The sequence below is a fragment of the Geotrypetes seraphini genome, chromosome 4 (assembly GCF_902459505.1).
Source record: "Geotrypetes seraphini chromosome 4, aGeoSer1.1, whole genome shotgun sequence".
Taxonomy (NCBI): domain Eukaryota; kingdom Metazoa; phylum Chordata; class Amphibia; order Gymnophiona; family Dermophiidae; genus Geotrypetes; species Geotrypetes seraphini.
In genome coordinates, this window is record NC_047087.1 from 264,895,057 (window position 1) to 264,914,097 (window position 19,041).

The 19,041-nt window shown below is 40.6% G+C and overlaps 1 protein-coding gene across 8 annotated transcripts in view; it reads right to left on the minus strand.

The window, feature by feature from the left end:
- ADGRA1 (adhesion G protein-coupled receptor A1) overlaps positions 1-19,041 on the minus strand; it is an 873,110-nt gene that overhangs the window by 332,230 nt on the left and 521,839 nt on the right. For all 8 annotated transcript variants that reach the window (XM_033941640.1, XM_033941643.1, XM_033941641.1 and 5 more), the window contains one exon: positions 11,331-11,549. In XM_033941640.1, the coding sequence (XP_033797531.1) occupies positions 11,331-11,549 (219 nt within the window). The remainder of the gene's footprint in view (positions 1-11,330; positions 11,550-19,041) is intronic.

The following is a 19,041-nucleotide window of genomic DNA, read 5'->3' on the forward strand; positions in this document are numbered from 1 at the left end:
TGCCATATTCTATAAACGATGCCTATATTAGGTACCACTAGGAATCTTAATTGAAGTCGGCTAGCGACATCTAAGTTCGAGATCCATGCCTAATTTTTATTTTTTTAATTGTCTTAATCGGCATGGTATTTGACCACACCAGTTTTCAGCTAATCATAAAAATAGAACATCACTACTACTACTATTTATCACTTATAAAGCGCTTGGGACACCTAGCGATGCCTAAGTGGAAGTGCCCTCCCACACCTGAGGACAACTATCTCAAAAGGTAAGCATGGTTTTGGGTGGAGAATAGATATGGTTGACTTAGGCATCAATAGGTGTCCGACATAGGCGCCGCCAAATTAGGTGAGCGAAAAGCTGGCCTAATGAGGCAGTGCCTACGTCTAGGACACCTAGCGATGCCTAAGTACGCTTAGGGCTCCTTTTACAAAGGCGCGCTAGCGGTTTTAGTGCGCGCTAAAATGCAGAGTGTGCTAGCCGCTACCACCTCCTTTAAAGCAGGCAGTAATTTTTCGGCTGGCGTGCATTAATCTTGTGCATGTGCTAAAAACGCTAGCACACCTTAGTAAAAGGAGCCCTTAGGCACCACTAGGTGTGATTCTAGAAATAGCACCATTTTTTGATTGGCAAAATACCTCAGCATCCTAATGAACAACCACAGACATATACAAATTATATTCGGGTGGTCAGATCCTGAAGAAGCACATCAGTGAAACAGAGAAACTCTAAAGAGCACAGCATGCATCACCCAAATCCAGTCAAGATAAGTTTACTGTGAATTATTTATTTAAGAAAAATGTTGAATTATTTGAGAATTGGTGGATCCAATTTAAATGTGCAACTGTAATTTTCAAAATCCTATATGGTATTTTTTTCCTTTGGTTCCTGTTAGAGAATGACACGGTGGTTGTTACCCGTGGCTAGCCGCCCAAAAAAAAGGTCACCGCGAGATTGGGGACAAGGCCATTCACCGCCCCGTGGAGCGATGAATGGTTAGCACGCGCGGTGAACGAGCATGAACGCGTGGTGAAGAGTGTTCAATCTGGCAGCCCCCTCTCTCCCGCCGGCCGGCTATGCATCTCCCTCCCTCCCTCCCTCCTTTTCCCTTACCTTTTCTTGTTGAAACTGGTGATTTCTATAAGGCTATGTGCTGTATTACAGCCGGAGCCTTGAAGTTGCGTCGCGTTGCCTGCTGGAAAAGTCTCCTCTGACACAACTTCCTGTTTCCGGTTGCATCGGAGGAGACTTTTCTAGCAGGCAACCCGATGCGACTTCAAGGCTCCGGCTGTAATACAGCGCATAGCCTTATAGAAATCGCCAGTTTCAACAAGAGAAGGGAGGGAGGGAGGGAAATCCACAGCTGGTCGGCAGGAGGGAGCTGCTGGACTGCGTGAAGGGTGCTGGGGACGGGGGGATGGAGAGGAGAAGACGCTGAAGACATGGACAGGGCGGTGAAAGGGACAGCAGGGACGATGACGGGGCGGTGAAGGGGATGGCAGAGACAGGGATGGGGGGGTAAAGGAGACAGCGGGGACGGGGCATTGTAGAGGATGGTGGTCCGGGGACGGGGCAGTGGCGGGGACAGAATTTTCCCCCATGTCATTCTCTAGTTCCTGTCTCATTTAATTCACAAGAAATCTCTAATTCTAGGAGCTCTCAGAAATATAAACTTGGCTTTCCCACTGTTAAAGGAATAAAAACTATGACCAATTTTTGTCGATCATTTTCTTTTTTATTCGTAAAAGTTTGGAAAGTTCCTTCTATAATTAGATTTCTCTCTCATCTATCCACTTTTTGTAAAGTACTGAAGACACATTTATTTCAGAAATTTACTAATGATCCTTCTTTTTCAAATAATCAATCATAAAAGATAAAATTCTGGCTTAAAAGATATAGGGCTCCTTTTACTAAGCTGCGATAGCTGTTTTAGCACGTGCTTAGCACATGCTGAATTGCCGCATGCGCTAGACCTTACCGCCAGCACTGAGCTGGCATTAGTTCTAGACGCGTAGCGCCGGTTTAGCGCGCGCTAAAATCCTGCATGTGCTAAACGCTATTGCAGCTTAGTAAAAGGAGCCCAAAGTTTCTGTTCTAATCTCCTGTATAATTTTATTAATATTTTGTTAACCAAGTCGAGCCCTCCTGTCGGGATGAATCGGTATTAAAAATCAAAGATTAGATTAGATTAATGAGGGTTTAGATTTAAAGGAGGTTTTTCAGGCTGAGAGCCAATAAAATGAGGAGACTGAGCAAGACAGTGTCATAGCACAGCTTCTATGGGCACTTGAAGTCTTTTCTTCCTTATATAAGAAATTCACAACCAGGTTGGGAGTACCCATTGATTAAGTTTTAGAGAAGTTTGATTGACACCATTTTTTGATTGACAACTGCTCCACGTGATGCCATTTATAGAACCTGGTCCAACAACATTATCCCTGAAATAAAATTAATGATATGAAAAATCCCATAAGAACATAAAAAACATAAGCATTGCCATATCCAAATATCTGGCAAGATCCCAAAAGAGTAAAACAGATTTTATGCTGCTTATCCTAGAAATATACTGTGAATTTTCCCAAATCCATTTTTTTTTAGGAAATTTTCCAAACCATTTTTAATCCTTGCTAAGCTAACTGCTTTTATTACATTCTCTGGCAACACACATAACTAAAGAAATATTTTCTATGATTTATTTTAAATTTACTACTCATACTAATTTCATTGTATGCCCCCTAGTCCTTGTATTTTTGGAAAGAGTAAACAAGCAATTCACATCTATTCTACTCAGTATTTTATTGATGTCTATCATATTTCCTCTCAGCCATCTCTTTTCCAAGCTGAAGAGCTCTAGTGTCTTTAGCCTTTTCTCACAGGGAAGACATGGCCACTGAGCTGATTGCGGCAAGGAAATCTCCCTGCCATGATTAATTGCATGGCCGTGGCAGGGAACCCCCCCGAAGTCGCGCGGTAAGAGGGACGCCCAATTCCTTCTGCCACCACCCCTGAAATCCCCCCCCCCAAAGTTCCTTGGCAGGAGGGATGCTCCCCACTCCGTCCTGCCGGAACTCCTGAAACAACCCCTCAACCGCGATAGGTAGGAAAGATGCCCACTCCCTCCTGCTAGCAGCCCCCAAACAGGCCAATCAAGGCCTTAGGCCCCTCCCTGATGCATCCAAGGATGCACTGGGAGGGGGAAGGCCAATCATTGTGAAGAGGCAGGCCTGTTGCTGGAGGGAGTAGTCTTCCCTCCAGTCGGCCATTCTACAAAAAGGTAAAGAGTTGGTGGCTGGGTTTATCCACATTTTGGGGGGTCATGGGTTCGCGGGGGCCTGCTGGCAGGAGGGAGTGGTCCTCCCTCCTTCCGGGGAACTTCGAGGGGGTTCAGGGGTGGTGATAGGAGGGAGTGGACATGCCTCCTGCCAGCTCGACTTTGCAGTTTTGGGGGGTGTTATCTGCCACAGCAGGTCAGCTGATCGCGGCAGGGAGATTTCCTTGCTGTGATCAGCTGATGACAACCTCTAACCGGTGCCAGTTAGAAAATCAGGGTGTTAGGCAGGGTTAGGTGTCTGTTAGGACAGATGCGATTCTGTATCTGAAGCTGGTGAGCGATTCTCAGCCACTGCTTACGCGGCAGCTGAGACCAGCATCCTATACAGAATCTGCCCTCCAGTGCACAGCAATGTACATTAACTGCCCTGAACGATTAGCGCTGGACACGCTTACTCTCCACCTCGACCCATCCCCAGTACTAAAATATAAAATATACAGTATGTTTTAGTTGTGTGGGAAGTATGCACAGATGCCGCAATTATCACGGGATGCCTGAGCGCTCCCTGCGGTGAGGCTTTTTAAGTTGCAATAAACACACGTTAGTGCTTTCCACAGGCTTAGTAAAATGACCCCTCATACTAATTCAGGTAGTGTTAATGATCATTTCAAGAGAATAGACTTGTCTTACCATCTGTAAAGAGAGCAACGTGGTAATTTACAAGAAACAATGCTTTCTATTTTATGCCACCAAAATTATAGAACCAACTCTCACATAAACTGAGGCTCGAGCCAAATATTAAGTCTTTTAAGACTTTATTGAAAACTTTTTATCTTTCATGAAGCATTTGGTGAAAATATGGCTTATACCGATATGGTTTATATCGACTAGGGGGGCCTTTTACTAAGGCGCACCTGCCGATTTAGCACATGCTAAATGCTAATGCATCCATTATATTCTAAACTAAACTAAACTAAACCTTAAGTTTATATACCGCATCATCTCCACGGAAGTAGAGCTCGGCACGGTTTACAACAACTTAAAAAAATGGGAAAGGAAAGGAAAAGGTTTACATAAGTTTATAAATAGAGTGGAAAAGTAAGGGAAGAAAGAAATTACATGTTAAATGGACACATTAGCATTTAGTGCGCACTAATATTTAACGTGTACTAAATCAGCTAGCAAACCTTAGTAAAACACCCACTAGGTTAGCTGGATTCTGCATGACATTTGTAATGATATTTTAATTTACATTTTGAAATGGTTGTTTTTAAGAGTTTGAGTGTCATAAGTCTGTTTTATCTATGTGTGAGTATTGTGTGCTATCGGCCTTTCCTATTTTTATTGGTGCTCTTTTCTTTTATTGCAAACACCGCTTGGACCTGTCGTAAGAACAAGTTTTAATAAAACATAAACATAAAACATTTAAAAACAGGTTCTTTCCAGGGATGAGGAAAAAAAGATTCAGTGACGTCTTAAGATTGTATAGATTTAACAGATTTTTGGAGGAATCACAAGATAATATTTCTGCAAGGGCTGTCTTTGTAATATCTTCTTCTTTTTTTGTCTGAGTCTGATTAAAATTGAAATCTTACTTTATGTTCAAATATATTTTATTGAGCTCAACAAAAGCATCAAACATAAAACAAACCAAGAACACGTAAGCTCAGCATTTTAAAGAATAATACCCATCCCTACATAAAAAAGCCCCCCCACCTCAACACAACCCATCCCAAAGTAAGTAAACCCCCCCCAGGGTCCTCCTTCCAAGCACATCTCAGCCAGAAAAATCATACAAGAATTAGGCAATCCAGGTATAGCAAAAAAAAAAAAGAAATCTTACTTTAAAAAACTAAGAATGCTTTTTTTGTGGGTTAAAAGTTCAGATATTTCCAGAGCTGCATAGGAAGACTTTTCTGCAATTTAAATCTTGAGTTGCTGCTGCTGGAGCAACCTTTTCCCTTAGGTTTCATGGTCTAATTACATTGGCCGGCAAGCAGTATATTTTTCCCTGATCCTATGCAGCTGGAGAGATTCTTGATTGAGCATGAAAATACTGAGATGGCTTCTTGAGATTTTGGGAGGACTGTTCAAAAAGTATCAGATCTTAATTTTTCTTGTGTAAACAAATAAAGCTAGGGAGGCATGGTTTGGTTCACATATGTAGGCGACCCTAATGCGCATGCTTGAATTTTTTCACACCTACAGAAGCTGTCAGTCGCCGGCAGACCGCCAATGAGTGAGGAAGTGTAAGTGAGCGCCGTCAGATTTTCGTTTTTGACAAAATGACAGAAAAAGTTGAACAACGCTACTGCATTAAAGTTTGTGCAAAGCTTGGCGATTCCCAAGTGGAAACGAGCCACAAGATTCAACAGGCCTTTGGGGACGAAGCAATGGGCACCACACAGATAAAGGAGAGGTACAACCGCTTCAGAGATGGCTGCACATCAGTGGAGAGTGAAGCACGTTCTGGTGGGCCCTCAACATTCTGAAATGAGATCATGATTGACCAAGTGAGGACCCTGGTGATGCAGGATCGTCGAATCACGATCAGAGAATTTGCAGACGAGGCGAGCATAAATGTTGGATCCGTTCATTCCATTTTTACTGAGGATTTAGGAGTGGTCCATGAATGTAACCAATTCTGTAACCGGCGCCCTCAAATGATTGACATGCAATCCGACTTGGGCGCTGGTTACAAAATTGTGGCTTTGGGGAGTCCCTGCCAATCAGTTGATGGGGGAGGGGGGATGTCCCCTGCTGCGATCGGCTGCTGCAGTCTAGTGGCAAAGATAAGCACCTGAAATGTAGGTCAGGGTTTTCTAGGCCTTCATTTCAGCCGCCTATCTTGGCGTGAATCGCGGCTGTGTAGCCGCTTAAGCCTGCCTAATGCCACTTCTGGTGTTGTCCACACCTACTTTGGCTTTCCGCAGCCTAAAGCGGCTACCTAGCTGCGATTCCAGAGTCCATTTTAGCTGTCTTTTATTTAGGCATCGGTAGGCACTTCAACACTGCAGGGTGCCTACCAACACCTAAGTTTAGATGCTGGTTATAGAATATCCCTCTTAATCTAGCAATTTTCCACTTTTTTTGTTTCATCAGAAAAATATGCAACAAAAAAGTGGAAAATTGCTGGACTACATTTATAGCCCTTGATGGAGACTGCCCCAACTCTGTTGGTTGGGCTGAGAACTTTTCAGTGGCCCCTCATACACTAGGCTTTTTTTTTTTTTACTCCCTTTTGAGTCTTGTTCTTGTAACCACCCTGCTACTATTTTGTGAACGGTGGTATATCAAGTTTTTCAAAATAAATAAAGTAAATGAATAAATTTGTTCTAAACCAGGAATCAGACTGGCAATTACTATATAGGACTACTATTCTTTAAGCCTGTTACATTAACGGGTGCTAGAATAGATGTGTCTGTCTGTCTTTCTTTTTGTCTCTCTGTCTCCTTAGCCTCTGCCTGTCTGTCTTTCTTCCTTTCTCGCTCCATGGCCGCTGGCCCTGCCGAGTACCATTGGTGCAAGAGGGAGCCCAAGCCCTCTTTCCCCGCAGCACCCCGACCTTCCCCAACTCGATGGGGCAAGAGGAAGCCCAAGCCCTCTTGCCCCGTGATCCCCAAACCCCCCGGGCTGAATACTTTGGGACCAGGAGGGAGCCCAAGCCCTCCTGGCCCGGCAATCTCCCCCCCACCACACAATCTGGCCAGGAGGGAGCGCAAGCTCTCCTGGCCCGTGACCCCCTCTAACCCCCACCCACACTAAAATACAGGCAGGAGGGAAATCAGGCCCTCCTGCCCTCGACACAACCCCCCCAATGACTGCCCCCCGAACCTCCGACCGATCCCCCCCCCCCGCCGACTCACAACCCCCCACCAACCCCACGACCCACCCCCACTCCCTTTCCCCGTATCTCAAAAAATGTTGGCCGGATGGACGGGTGCCAAGCCCGCCCTTCCGGCAGGCCAGCCAGCATAGGAATGGGCTTGGGCTCCCTTCTGGAAGGATCGTGTGGTGGGGGAGGGGGAGATCACTGGGCCAGGAGGTCTTGGGCTCCCTCCTGGCCCCAACGGATTCGGCCCGGGGGGGGGATTTGGGGATCGCGGGCAAGAGGGCTTGGGCTCCCTCTTGCCCCGATGTCGTGGGGGGTGGGGGGTGGATTTTGTAACCGGTGTTGTTTTTGACAGACACTGGTTACAGAATCCAGCTTGTAGGCGAAGGACTGGCTCCTCCTTCGCCTAAAAGCCCTTGTTTTGGACGTTTGGGGCTTAGGCTTTTTTTAGGTTGATTATATGGTATAAGTTTAGACGTAGTGGTGGTCTGGGCGTTTAAACAGCTGAACGTAGAGGCAGGCCATTATCAAAAAAAAACCTCCTTTTGGACGTTATTTTTTATAATGGACATTTTCCCTGCTTCTACTTTCAACGTTTAAGGCCTTAGGCCAAAAGGAGACTTAGACATTTTTTTTTATTTTGTCCCTCAATGGCTCTCGTTTATAAAGCCGACTACTATGGCAGGCCACAGTAATCGCACCATGGCTCTGTAGAAATTAATGGGCTTTGTTGCTATTGCCATGCGGCAGCCACCAGCGCTGCTTTGCAAAAGGGGGTGGGAATGCCATTTCTAATGGCGTTTTTCAATTAATTTGGGCGTTGGTAGGGTACCTATTGACGTCCAAGTTTATGTGCCGGTTTTAGAATTTCCCCCTAAATGTTTCAAATGTTTATTTTAATCTGATTTTAATGTATTTTTAAGTCAATTGTACTTTATTTATTGATTGCACAGCTCTTCTATATGTGAACCGCCTAGAACTATGTGGTGTGGCGGTATACAAAAATAAAATTATTGGCCACGAATTTGGACTTGGAGGCTGAAATGTACAGCGTCAGCCTCTATGAGACAAATATGGTTATTTTATTGCATAGGATTTTCTGGATCCCAGTTCATTTACAAAAAATAGACAATTCTAAATCTAATAGATGCTGGCATTGTCATATTAATATAGGGACTCTGGATCATCTGTTATATTTTTGTCCATTGATACTTAGTTTCTGGAAGTCAATTTTGGGACAAATTAATCTCATTCTTGATTCATCTATCCCCTTGTCCTATGAGGCGATTATATGTGGTACACTACTTCATGTTAAACCTACTTTAGATAAATATAAAAGTCGCCTTTTCATGATATTGACAGGAATAGGGGTTCAATTGATTACTCATAATTGGAAAAACCATGATAGGATTAATTTTACTTTTTGGTGGGTAACTGTGTGTACAAATACTGTAACAAGAATTTAATTATTATCAGCTGGAAGCTGATATTATATAACGGATATTATATAACGGAAGCTTGTTGTAAGATAACTGTGTGTACTACATATAAGTATGAAAGGATGATGGTGGAACGTTGGGGGAATAATAAATCCTTTAATGATGTATGGAGTCCATTGACTAATTTTATTGCATTATAATTAGGGTTATATTTCTTTCTTTCTTTTTTCATTAGAGTCCTTGTATATCCAGGGAGGGTGGAGGGGTGTGGGGAGGGGGGAAAGGTATTTTAAGGAATTAAATTATTTCATTATAATAGTGGAAACATATCATATGTATTAGTGCTTTATTAATTAAGATAAAAAGGGGAGAAAATGATTGTTTAGTATATCAATTGTATAGTTAATAGTGTGTTTTCATGTAGTTTGTACGACTTATCATTTGTATTGCACTATCAAAGTTTAAAAATCAATAAAGATAAAAAAAATAAAAAATGACACTGGGAGTTAACAGCTGCTACCAAGCGCATTTAGGATTTGGGAAACAGATGCTATTGAGCAGCCTGATGCATTGGGGAGGTTGCCATCTTAATCTCCCAGTGCTTCCCCCTCCCCCAATGCCAAACTGGCAAAAGAAACCAATCTCCTGTCAATTTTCTAAAATAGATGTTTATACACTGGGTGCAGTGGCGGAAAGGGGGGGGAGGCGCCCCAGGGCCATCTTGGTGGGGGGTGTCAGCACCCGTTCTCCTCTCCGCCCCCCCCACTCCTTCCTATTCCTCCCCTTACAACGAATGTGCCTTCACTTCTCCCTTCACCGTACCTTTAGCTCTTCACCAGTGCAACTCTAACCTGCTATTCGTGCCAGCGTCATCTCTCCCTCTGATGTCACTTCTGGGTCCAACGCCTAGAAAGTGACATCAGAGGGAAAGCCAACGCCGACACAGGCAGCAAATTGGTGATTGCTGCTTGTGCCGGGAATGTTAAATAGGTACAGGGAAGGGAAGGGGCACGCACGCACGGGGCAGGGAGTGGAGAAAGGGGGCAGGGAAGGGGCCCCAAGTGCCTCTCACTCTCACTACTCCACTGGTTTGATGCATACAGTATAATCCATCCATTTCTCCTATTTTAGAACAAGCTCTATATTGGCAAATTCAGTTCTAAAATATTAACCTGCACATCTCAGTTTCTATGTCTTTAGCTTGTTTAAAGAAGGGATGCCTATCAATAGCTAGTTTTAATAAAGTTACATTTTTTTACACTTTTACTGTTCAGATCTTGTAAGGATCATTACTGCCACAGTGTAAGTAAATACGAGGGTCATTTCATAAATAATGCACACTTTTTAATTTACATGTTTTTTTTTTTTTCAAGTATTTCTTTACAATCCTTCAATATAATCTCCCTGCTTTGTAATGACCGAGTCCCAACGTCTGGGAAGCTTCATTATTCCATCCAAGACACCGTTTTTGTTCAGTTGCTGAATGGCTCGGGTACTGGCGGAAGAAAGCTCTTTCAGAGATGCAAAATGATAACCGCGCATAGGTTGTTTCAACTTTGGAAAAAGGTCAAAGTCTGGTTGACTCATGTTTGGACTGTAGGGAGCATGAGGTAACACCTCCCAGCCGTATTTGCGTAGTTTTTCAATGACGAGTGGAGAGCTCCATCTTCCCCATGACCAAAAAGATTTTGACGAGCTCAATCAAAAGTCAAACAAATGATGATTTTTTTCTTATGATCATGAAGGCATCATCATCACAGACAAAGTTCCATGTGGAAGAAGTGTCACTGCAGTGTATTATCATGATTTGTTTGCAAAAAAATGCGCAGAAAAATGCACAAAACCCAACCTCTGCTGCTCTTGGCTGGGCCACTCATTCTTCACGACAACACTCACCCGCATATAGGGAAAGTCATCATTTAAAAAAACTACACAAATACGTTTGGGAGATGTTACCTCATGCTCCCTACAGTCCACCAGACTTTGACCTTTTTCCAAAGTTGAAACAACCTATGCGTGGACATCATTTTGCATCTCTGGAAGAGCTTTCTTCTGCCAGTACCCGAGCCATTCGGCAACTGAACAAAAACGGTGTCTTGGATGAAATACTGAAGCTTCCTGGATGTTGGGACTCGGTCATTGCAAAGCAGGGAGACTATATTGAAAGATTGTAAAGAAATACTTGAAAAAAAAAACAAAAACATGTAAATTAAAAAATTAGTGTGCATTTTTTATGAAATGACCCTCACATGTGAAAACAATAAAATTATCTTTACAGACATTTTCCTTCACCTCTGCAACTAGGAATAACTCTTTTTAAAGGCAAGAAGTATCAATTTTCCTCACACTGATTTATTCAGTGATATAACCAAAATTAACAACTTTACCTTTAAATATCTGAATGCAAGTTTACAAACTGTCTGCTTTAGTCTATGATGTGCTTTCCAATAAACACAGACTAAGAGTGTAAATATGTCTGAAAATATTGCATTATTGCTATCTCTTAAACCTTCAAAATATTACTTGTAATAAACATTCTTATTACATACATAACCACTGTCTTATTTCATTTTAAGATAGTTCTTCAGAAATTAACATAAAAAAACATGAAATTTCTATTTACTGAATCCAATCTGTCACTTTGTTTATACAGAACAAACCTTTAGTGGGGACCTCACTTCATTATAATCACTTCAACCTTTTGCTAATAATAACAAATAAATCTGTTTCTAAACCAAAATAAACCCACACATAATTTATGTAAATATCATATTTTTTTTGCCCCTACCTTAGTGGATAGATCTGCTAGAGGCAGACTGAGGTTGCCAGCGTTGCATTTCAAATTCAAATGTAGATCACTATGATGATTATCTGCCTTCCAGTCTTCAGCATTATGGATGACTGGCTCGTCTGAATTTGTCACGATTTTCTGGAACGCAATGCATGTCATTCCCATGAAGTTATCTGGTCTGATAATGAAGGCCTCCAGAGCAATATTAAGAGACATCTATCAAAATATATCAAGAAACAGGTACTGCATTAGAGTTCTTTATGGGGAGTCAACAACATAAAAAGATGTAGAACGTGTGCACACAAAAAGGAGAATCCAACGTAATCTGCAGTGAAACATGCAGCAAGCAAAAAACAACGAACAAACTGCAGATGATGTACAAGATGCAGGCGTTGTTTATTAAATCAGTAAAAGTGTAGTAAGATATACAACCTTGTTACCAACCAAGGGACCCGACACGGTCTGTGTTTCGGACAACACGCCTTCCTCAGGGGTCCATGGTGTGAAGCAAACCGCACAAAAGATATCAAACAAAACGCCTCCAAGAATGTAGACAAGCATATACTCCACAGTAGTGCACACAACAGGGCTCTCCATAATGAAGTGGATCAGTGTAAGGCAGTGTCTCTCAAACATTTTTAGCCTTGGTACACTTACCCCCCTTTTTTTACTAAGGTGCGCTAACCGATAAGCGCACGCTAATCAAATTAGCGTGCGCTAAACGCTAACACATCCATAGACTAACATGCGCGCGCTAATCGGTTAGCGCACCTTAGCAAAAGAGGGCCTAAATGGAGCAAATATTTTTTTGTGCGACACATTATAAAATTGCAAAACCAACAAAAAAATTACATTTGAGAGTTATTTAAAGTTGGGGGGGTTTTCCCCATGAAATTGAATTTTATATAACACATAACAAATAAGAGAAAAACATATTCTGGGAAGAGTAGGTATAATACAAACTAACATACTTAGGGCTCCTTTTACGAAGGTGCGCTAGCAGTTTTAGCGCGCGCTACAATGCCGGGCGCACTAGACACTCATGCATCCATAGTGCTGGCGTTAGTATTTTCCATGTAGCGTGGGATTAACGTGCGTGGCATTGTAGCACGCGCTAAAAATGCTAGCGCACCTTCGTAAAAGGAGCCCTTAGATTTCAGTACAATTACCCACTTTAATTTTTGAGAAACAGAAAGGAGAAGAAGGACAGGAAGAAAGAAAGAGAAGAGAGAAGATAATAGAACAATATTTCAGAGGTTCAGAGTGATACAATGAATTGAAATAAAGTTAGCTACGATAAATTGGTTATATTCAACAATAAAGTTTATTTAAAATTATTTGAGCTATGTACAGTATGGGTAATTGCAACAACGGTGAAACTAAAGTAGATAGAATTGCTAATCAATGCGATGGATGTGCTTGTTTTTGAGTGCAAATTAACTCAAAACGTGGCTCAATAGTCAACAAGCAAAGAGGCATTTCATCATCCACCATCTGCAGTCGTTCTCTTTTTTTTACTATTTAATTTGTCAGAACTGAAAATCCAAATTCACAAAGATATGTAGATCCAAACAGTAACAAAGCCTTGATTGCTTTGTTGCTCAAGTTAGGATAACTACTGCATAAAAAATAAAAAAATAAATTTACTTGCCATTAGTTTTCAAGGACCAATCACGTCAAAGAATGATACTTGTCTGGTCAGTTATTTATTTATTTTTCTATACTGTTTTCCCAGGAGAGCTCAGAACAGTTTACATGAGTTTATTCAGGTACTCAAGCAATTTTCCTTGTCTGTCACAGTAGGCTCACAATTTATTTAATGTATCTGGGGCAATGGGGGGATTAAGAGGACTTGCCCAGGGTCACAAGGATCAGCGTGGGTTTGAACTCACAACCCCAGGATGCTGAGGCTGTAGCTTTAACCACTGCACCACACAGACACTCATAACATTGACAAACTCTTGCATACACAACATACATGTCATCTATTCTAGTGTATACTGAAGGGAATTTTTAAAAACTAAAATAAAATTCTAGAATCTCTCATGGCACACCCAGAATCTCTTCAGGGCACATCACTGTGCCACAGCACACAGTTTGAGAGACACAGGTGTAAGATAAACTAGAGAGCTGCAAAGGAAATCAATTCTGCTAAGTCATTGTTTTCATAATTCAGAACAGTGCATGTCTGCTGTACATGTTTTGCTTGTGAAATATATTCTAATAGGTTCTATTGCATTTACACTGTAGCTTCTGCTGTACTTTGCCCTCCTTCCCTTTTACTAAGCTGCGGTAAAAAATGGCCTCAGTGAGCCCTTACATGGGTTTTTCCTGTTTGCTATGGACATTTTTACCACTGTCAGAAAACAGCCAATTTTCCTAGTTTTTGAAATAATGGTGATGCCTCATTTAGAATAGTGTGTACAATTCTGGAAACTGCACCTTCAAAAAGATATAAACAAGATGAAGTAGGTTCCGAGGAAAGCTACTAAAATGATCATAAATCAAATAGGGACAGACTCAAATATCTCAATATGTATACTTTGAAGGAAAGGCAGGAGGGGAAATTATGATAGAGACATTTAAATATCTACATAACATAAATACGCATGGGGTGAGTCTCTTTCAATTGAAAGGAAACTCCAGAGTGAGAAGGCATGGGATAAAGTTAAGAGGAGATAGGCTCAGAAGCAATCTAAGGAAATATTTTTGTACAGCAAGGGTGGTAGATGTGTGGAATAGTCTCCCGGTAGAGATGGTGGAGACAAAAACTTTGTCTGAATTCAAGAAAGTGTGGGATAGGCACATGGGATCCTTTAGGCAGAGGATGAGATAGTGGATGGGCAGACTAGATAAGAACATATGAATTGCCATACTGGGATACACCAGAGGTCCATCAAGCCCAGTATCCTGTCTTCAACAGTGGCCAACCCAGGTCCAAAATACCTAGCTAGATCCCATGTAATAAAACAGATTTTATGCTGAGTATCCTAGGAATGAGTAGTGGATTTCACCAAGCCATCTCAATAATGGCCTATGGACTTCTCTTTCAAAAAATTATCCAAACCTTTTTTAAACCTCACTAAGCTAACTGATTTCACCACATTCTCTGGCAACAAATTCCAGAGTTTAATTAAACTTAAAGATATCAATATGTATACTTTGGAGGAAAGGCGGGAGAGGGGAGATATGATAGAGATATAAATATCTACATGGCGTAAAGAAGGGCTGCCCAAGTCCGGTCCTCGAGATCTACTGGCAGGCCGGGTTTTCAGGATATCCACAATGAACATGCATGAGAGAGATTTGCATACCAAGAAGGCAGTGCAGGCAAATCTCTCCCATGCGTATTCATCGTGGATATCCTGAAAACCAGGCCTGCCAGTAGATCTCGAGGACCGGACTTGGGCAGCCCTGGCGTAAAGGCACGAGTCGAGTCTCTTTCATTTGAAGAAAGCTCTGGAATGAGAGAGCATAAGATGAAGTTAAGAAGTGATAGGCTCAGGAGCAATCTAAGGAAATACTTTTTTACAGATGTGTTGAACAGTCTCCTGGAAGATGTGGGGGAGACAGAAACTGTATTTGAATTCAAGAAAGCATGGGATGTCACAATGATATCAAGATTGTGCATCAGACATGTCCACTTACTCTGAACTACAGCCATTGTGTGAGTAATGTATTTCTTTTTATGTTCTTAGCCTTTTGTAAATGAGGTTTAGCATGCAATATCTATATATACATGTATATATATATTTCATGTGCTTTGCCTGAGTAATGCATTATTAAACATCTTTTTATATTATTATCAAATAGAAATCCTCTTTAGACCAAAAATAGAAGTTTAGTATGCAAAATGTATATATATATATATATATATATATATATATATATATTTTTTTTTTTTTTTTTTTTCATGTGCTTTGCTTACATAATACATTATTAAGCATCAAAAAATGGAAGCCCCATTCACCAATATGCGGATGCCTCCAGCATGCCTAGGAGTCATCTAAGTTGTGTCCACCTAACTGGAGCCTATCTAGCACCCAGCTCACGCTCAAAAGTAGACCTGCTCTTGCAAGCAGACCTCTTACTAAAAAATAGAGGATTTAGTATGCAATATATTATATATATATATATATATATATTTTATTATTATTATTATTTTTTCATCTACTTTGAGGAACATAGAGGTCAAAAGAGGAATTGGGCAAATATTGAAAGTATATGCTTGATATTTATCGTAGAGAAATTAATGCTTGTAAATCAAAAGGATAAAAGCTTGGCTCTTAACTTCACATGCAGTTTACTGCCTGAATGTGTGGTATGCAATGGTTAGAGCTAAAGCCCTACAGCCTTAGCACCCTGATGTTTGTTTGAATCCCCCACTGCTCCATGTCACTGCATACAATTTTAATGAAAAAGCATAATAATGAGACATGATAACTTTATAGATGCGTCTAGACTTGCTGAGCGACACTGAGCACAATTCTCTATAGTGCGTCTATGCATTATAGAATCACAGTCAGCATTTTGCTGCTGGACGTCTAAACAATGCCTAAATTTTAGATGTCTTTTCCTGAATCTGGTCCTAAGCACTATTCTATAAAAGATGCCCAATTTTGAGCGTCATTTATAGAATAGTGCTTAGCGCTTTTTTTTTTTATATAGCACCCAAATTTGGACACCATTTATAGAATGTATTCTCTTATGTTTGGGTGAATGTATTTGGGGGGTAGCTTATGGTGATGCCACCTCCCTGCATAGTCTATTCATAGTTTTTATTTGAATATGACTAATATTCTCTTTTTATTTGATGAACATTCCATAATATTTGCTTTCACTACCCTGACTATTCAGTTTTATTCTGCATTGATCCTCAAGGAGGCGAAAAAAGAATTTCGGTGAAGCAAGCCTCTTGTGAGTAGACCTTGATATAAAAGCATGTTCCGGTTATAGTAATGATGATAGGTGAAAATAGATGCTCCAGATAATGTCAGTTTGTTTTATGTTAGAGTCTTTGTAAATAAGTGTGTTTATATCCTATTCATCTTGTCTTCATCTGTATTTCACCGCCATTCTGCATCGCTGTCATCTCTTATTCTTTAATAATACATCATTTAGCAACAGATTAATAGTCCACTGACAAATCTCTGTTGCAAATCTTAATCTAATGTGTCTTGAGTAAAAGCTATTGTCTGCAAGAGTGAAAGTTGGAGGCCAGGATTTTTAGTCAGGATAAAGCATTTGGTATCAAGATGCAGACCTACTATATAATCCTTTGTTAAAGAATACAATGCTTTTTGTTTGTTGTTTATAAACTGTCTTGTGCCAATTAACTGGATAAAATAGTATATAAATACCTGAATAAATTAAAGTTTTAAGAATGCTAGTTCCTGGCTGGCAAATCTAAATAGAAGTCCTTGAGTATTCAGAAAGGTTGCATGAGAAAGTCTATAGGCATTATTTATTCAGAAGATGAAAAAACTGCAGTAATTCACAAACAGAAAAGCTCATGAAACACGGGAAGACCATGAAACAGAGCAAAAAATGCCTTGGACTAGATATCTGCAGACTGCATAAAAAGAAAAGAAAGAGGGAAAATAATTGCTTTGAAAGAGAATGTCATCGTCTTCCAGGAGCAGTGACAACAAAAATGACCCGAGGTGTCTGACATTTTAAAATTAAGCAGTGGCTTGTACAAATATAGCATCGCCTTTACTTTTACAGCAAAAGTGGGAATGCCATGAAAAATTGTGGGCTTTTTTAAATATATATGTTCTTGACTGAAAAACTATCATTTTCTTACAGAGCCATTCAGTTTTTCATTGAAGAGCAGTGGAGAAGCAGAGAACGTGGAGGAAGGAGGTGTGTAGACCTGAAGGTGATTATTTTATCAATTTCACCTCAAAAGGTGCTAGATATGAGAGCATGTACAACTGTAAAATTCAGCTCAGATGATTATGTAGATAAAAAAAATATGCATAATATAGTATATTATATTTTAATACTTAGGTAACTCAAATGTAAAAAAATAAAGACTGCAGATATTATACAAACTATTTTTGAAGTTCTGTTCTTGTCTTGCATTTAGAAAACTGGCATTTAGATGTTCATATTGCACGGATACCCAAATCCCAATTATCTAAAGCCAGGATATAGAAGTCTAACACCACAGTACAGCGTGTTCTCGTTATCCATGTGCTCCACATGTTCATGGATTCACTTATTCATGCAAAGTAAAAAGTAACTAATTTTTTGCTATTCACTGGCATTTTGGCTTATCTATGGCCATGGCAATGTTTTCCCAAGAGGATGAAGATATTCACAGAGCTGTGCATGAGTATTGCTACACCAAAAGACTTGCAATAAAACAAAAAACAAAACCAGTGTATAAAATACATGTATAAAAGACATTATATAATAAGTAAGTTTTTCCTTACAAGTAGGATACATGAAATGAAGGCAAATTAAAGAAAGAAGTTAAAAGAGCAGAATAAGGATTTTTTTTACTAAGGCTTGCTAGCCTATGCCCTCTAATTCCAGAGCATCCTTTCAAATGAAAGAGACTCAGCTCATGTGCATTTACGCCATGTAGCTATTTAAAAGTCTCTAATATATCTCCCCTCTCCCTTTCCTACAAAGTATACATATTGAGATCTTTAAGTCTACGCACATACACCTTATGACGAAGACCTCACACCATTTTAGTAGCCTTCCTCTGGACCGACTCCATCATTTTTATATATTTTTGAAGGTGTGGTCTCCAGAATTGTACACAATAGTCTAAATCAAGTCTCACCAGAACCTTATACAGAGGCATCAATAACTCCTTTATCCTACTGGCCATACCTCTTCCTATGCAACCTAGCATCCTTCTAGCTTTCACCATCACTTTTTCAACCTATTTGGCCATCTTAAGATCATCACATACAATCATACCCAAGTTCCGCTCTTCTGCATACACATAAGTTCTTCACCCCCTAAACTGTACCATCCCATTGGGTTTTTGTAGCCCAAATGCATGACCTTGCATTTCTTAGCATTAAATTTTTGCTGCCAAATTTCAGATTATTCTTCAAGCTTCGCTAGGTCTTTCTTCAGGTTATTCACACTATCCAGGATGTCTACTCTATTGCAGATTATAGTATCATCCGCAAAGAGGCAGATCTTACCCGACAGCTCTTAAGCAGTATCACTTATAAAAATGTTATAAAGAACAGGCCTAAGAACAGAACCTTGAGGCACGCCACTGGTAACATCCCTTTCCTCAGAGTGATCTCCATTGACCACAATCCTTTGTCATCTTCCACTCAACCAGTTCCTGACCCAGCCTGTCACTTTGGGGCCCACCCCAAGGGCACTCAGTTTATCTATTAGACATCCATGTGGAACACTGTCAAAGGCTTTGTTAAAATCTAAATATACCACATCTATCATGCTCCCTCTATCCAATTCTCTGGTCACCCAGTCAAATAAATTGATCAGATTTGTCTGACAAGACCTACTTCTAGTGAATCCTTGATGTCTCCGGTCCTATAATCCACCAGATTCCAGAAATTTCAATATTCTCTGTTTTAAAAGCATTTCCATTAATTTGCTTACCACAGAATTCAGACTTACTTGCCTGTAATCTTCTACTTCTCCTTACTTCCACTTTTGTGTGGAGAGGGACCACATCTGGCCTTCTCCAGTCCTCTGGTACCACTCC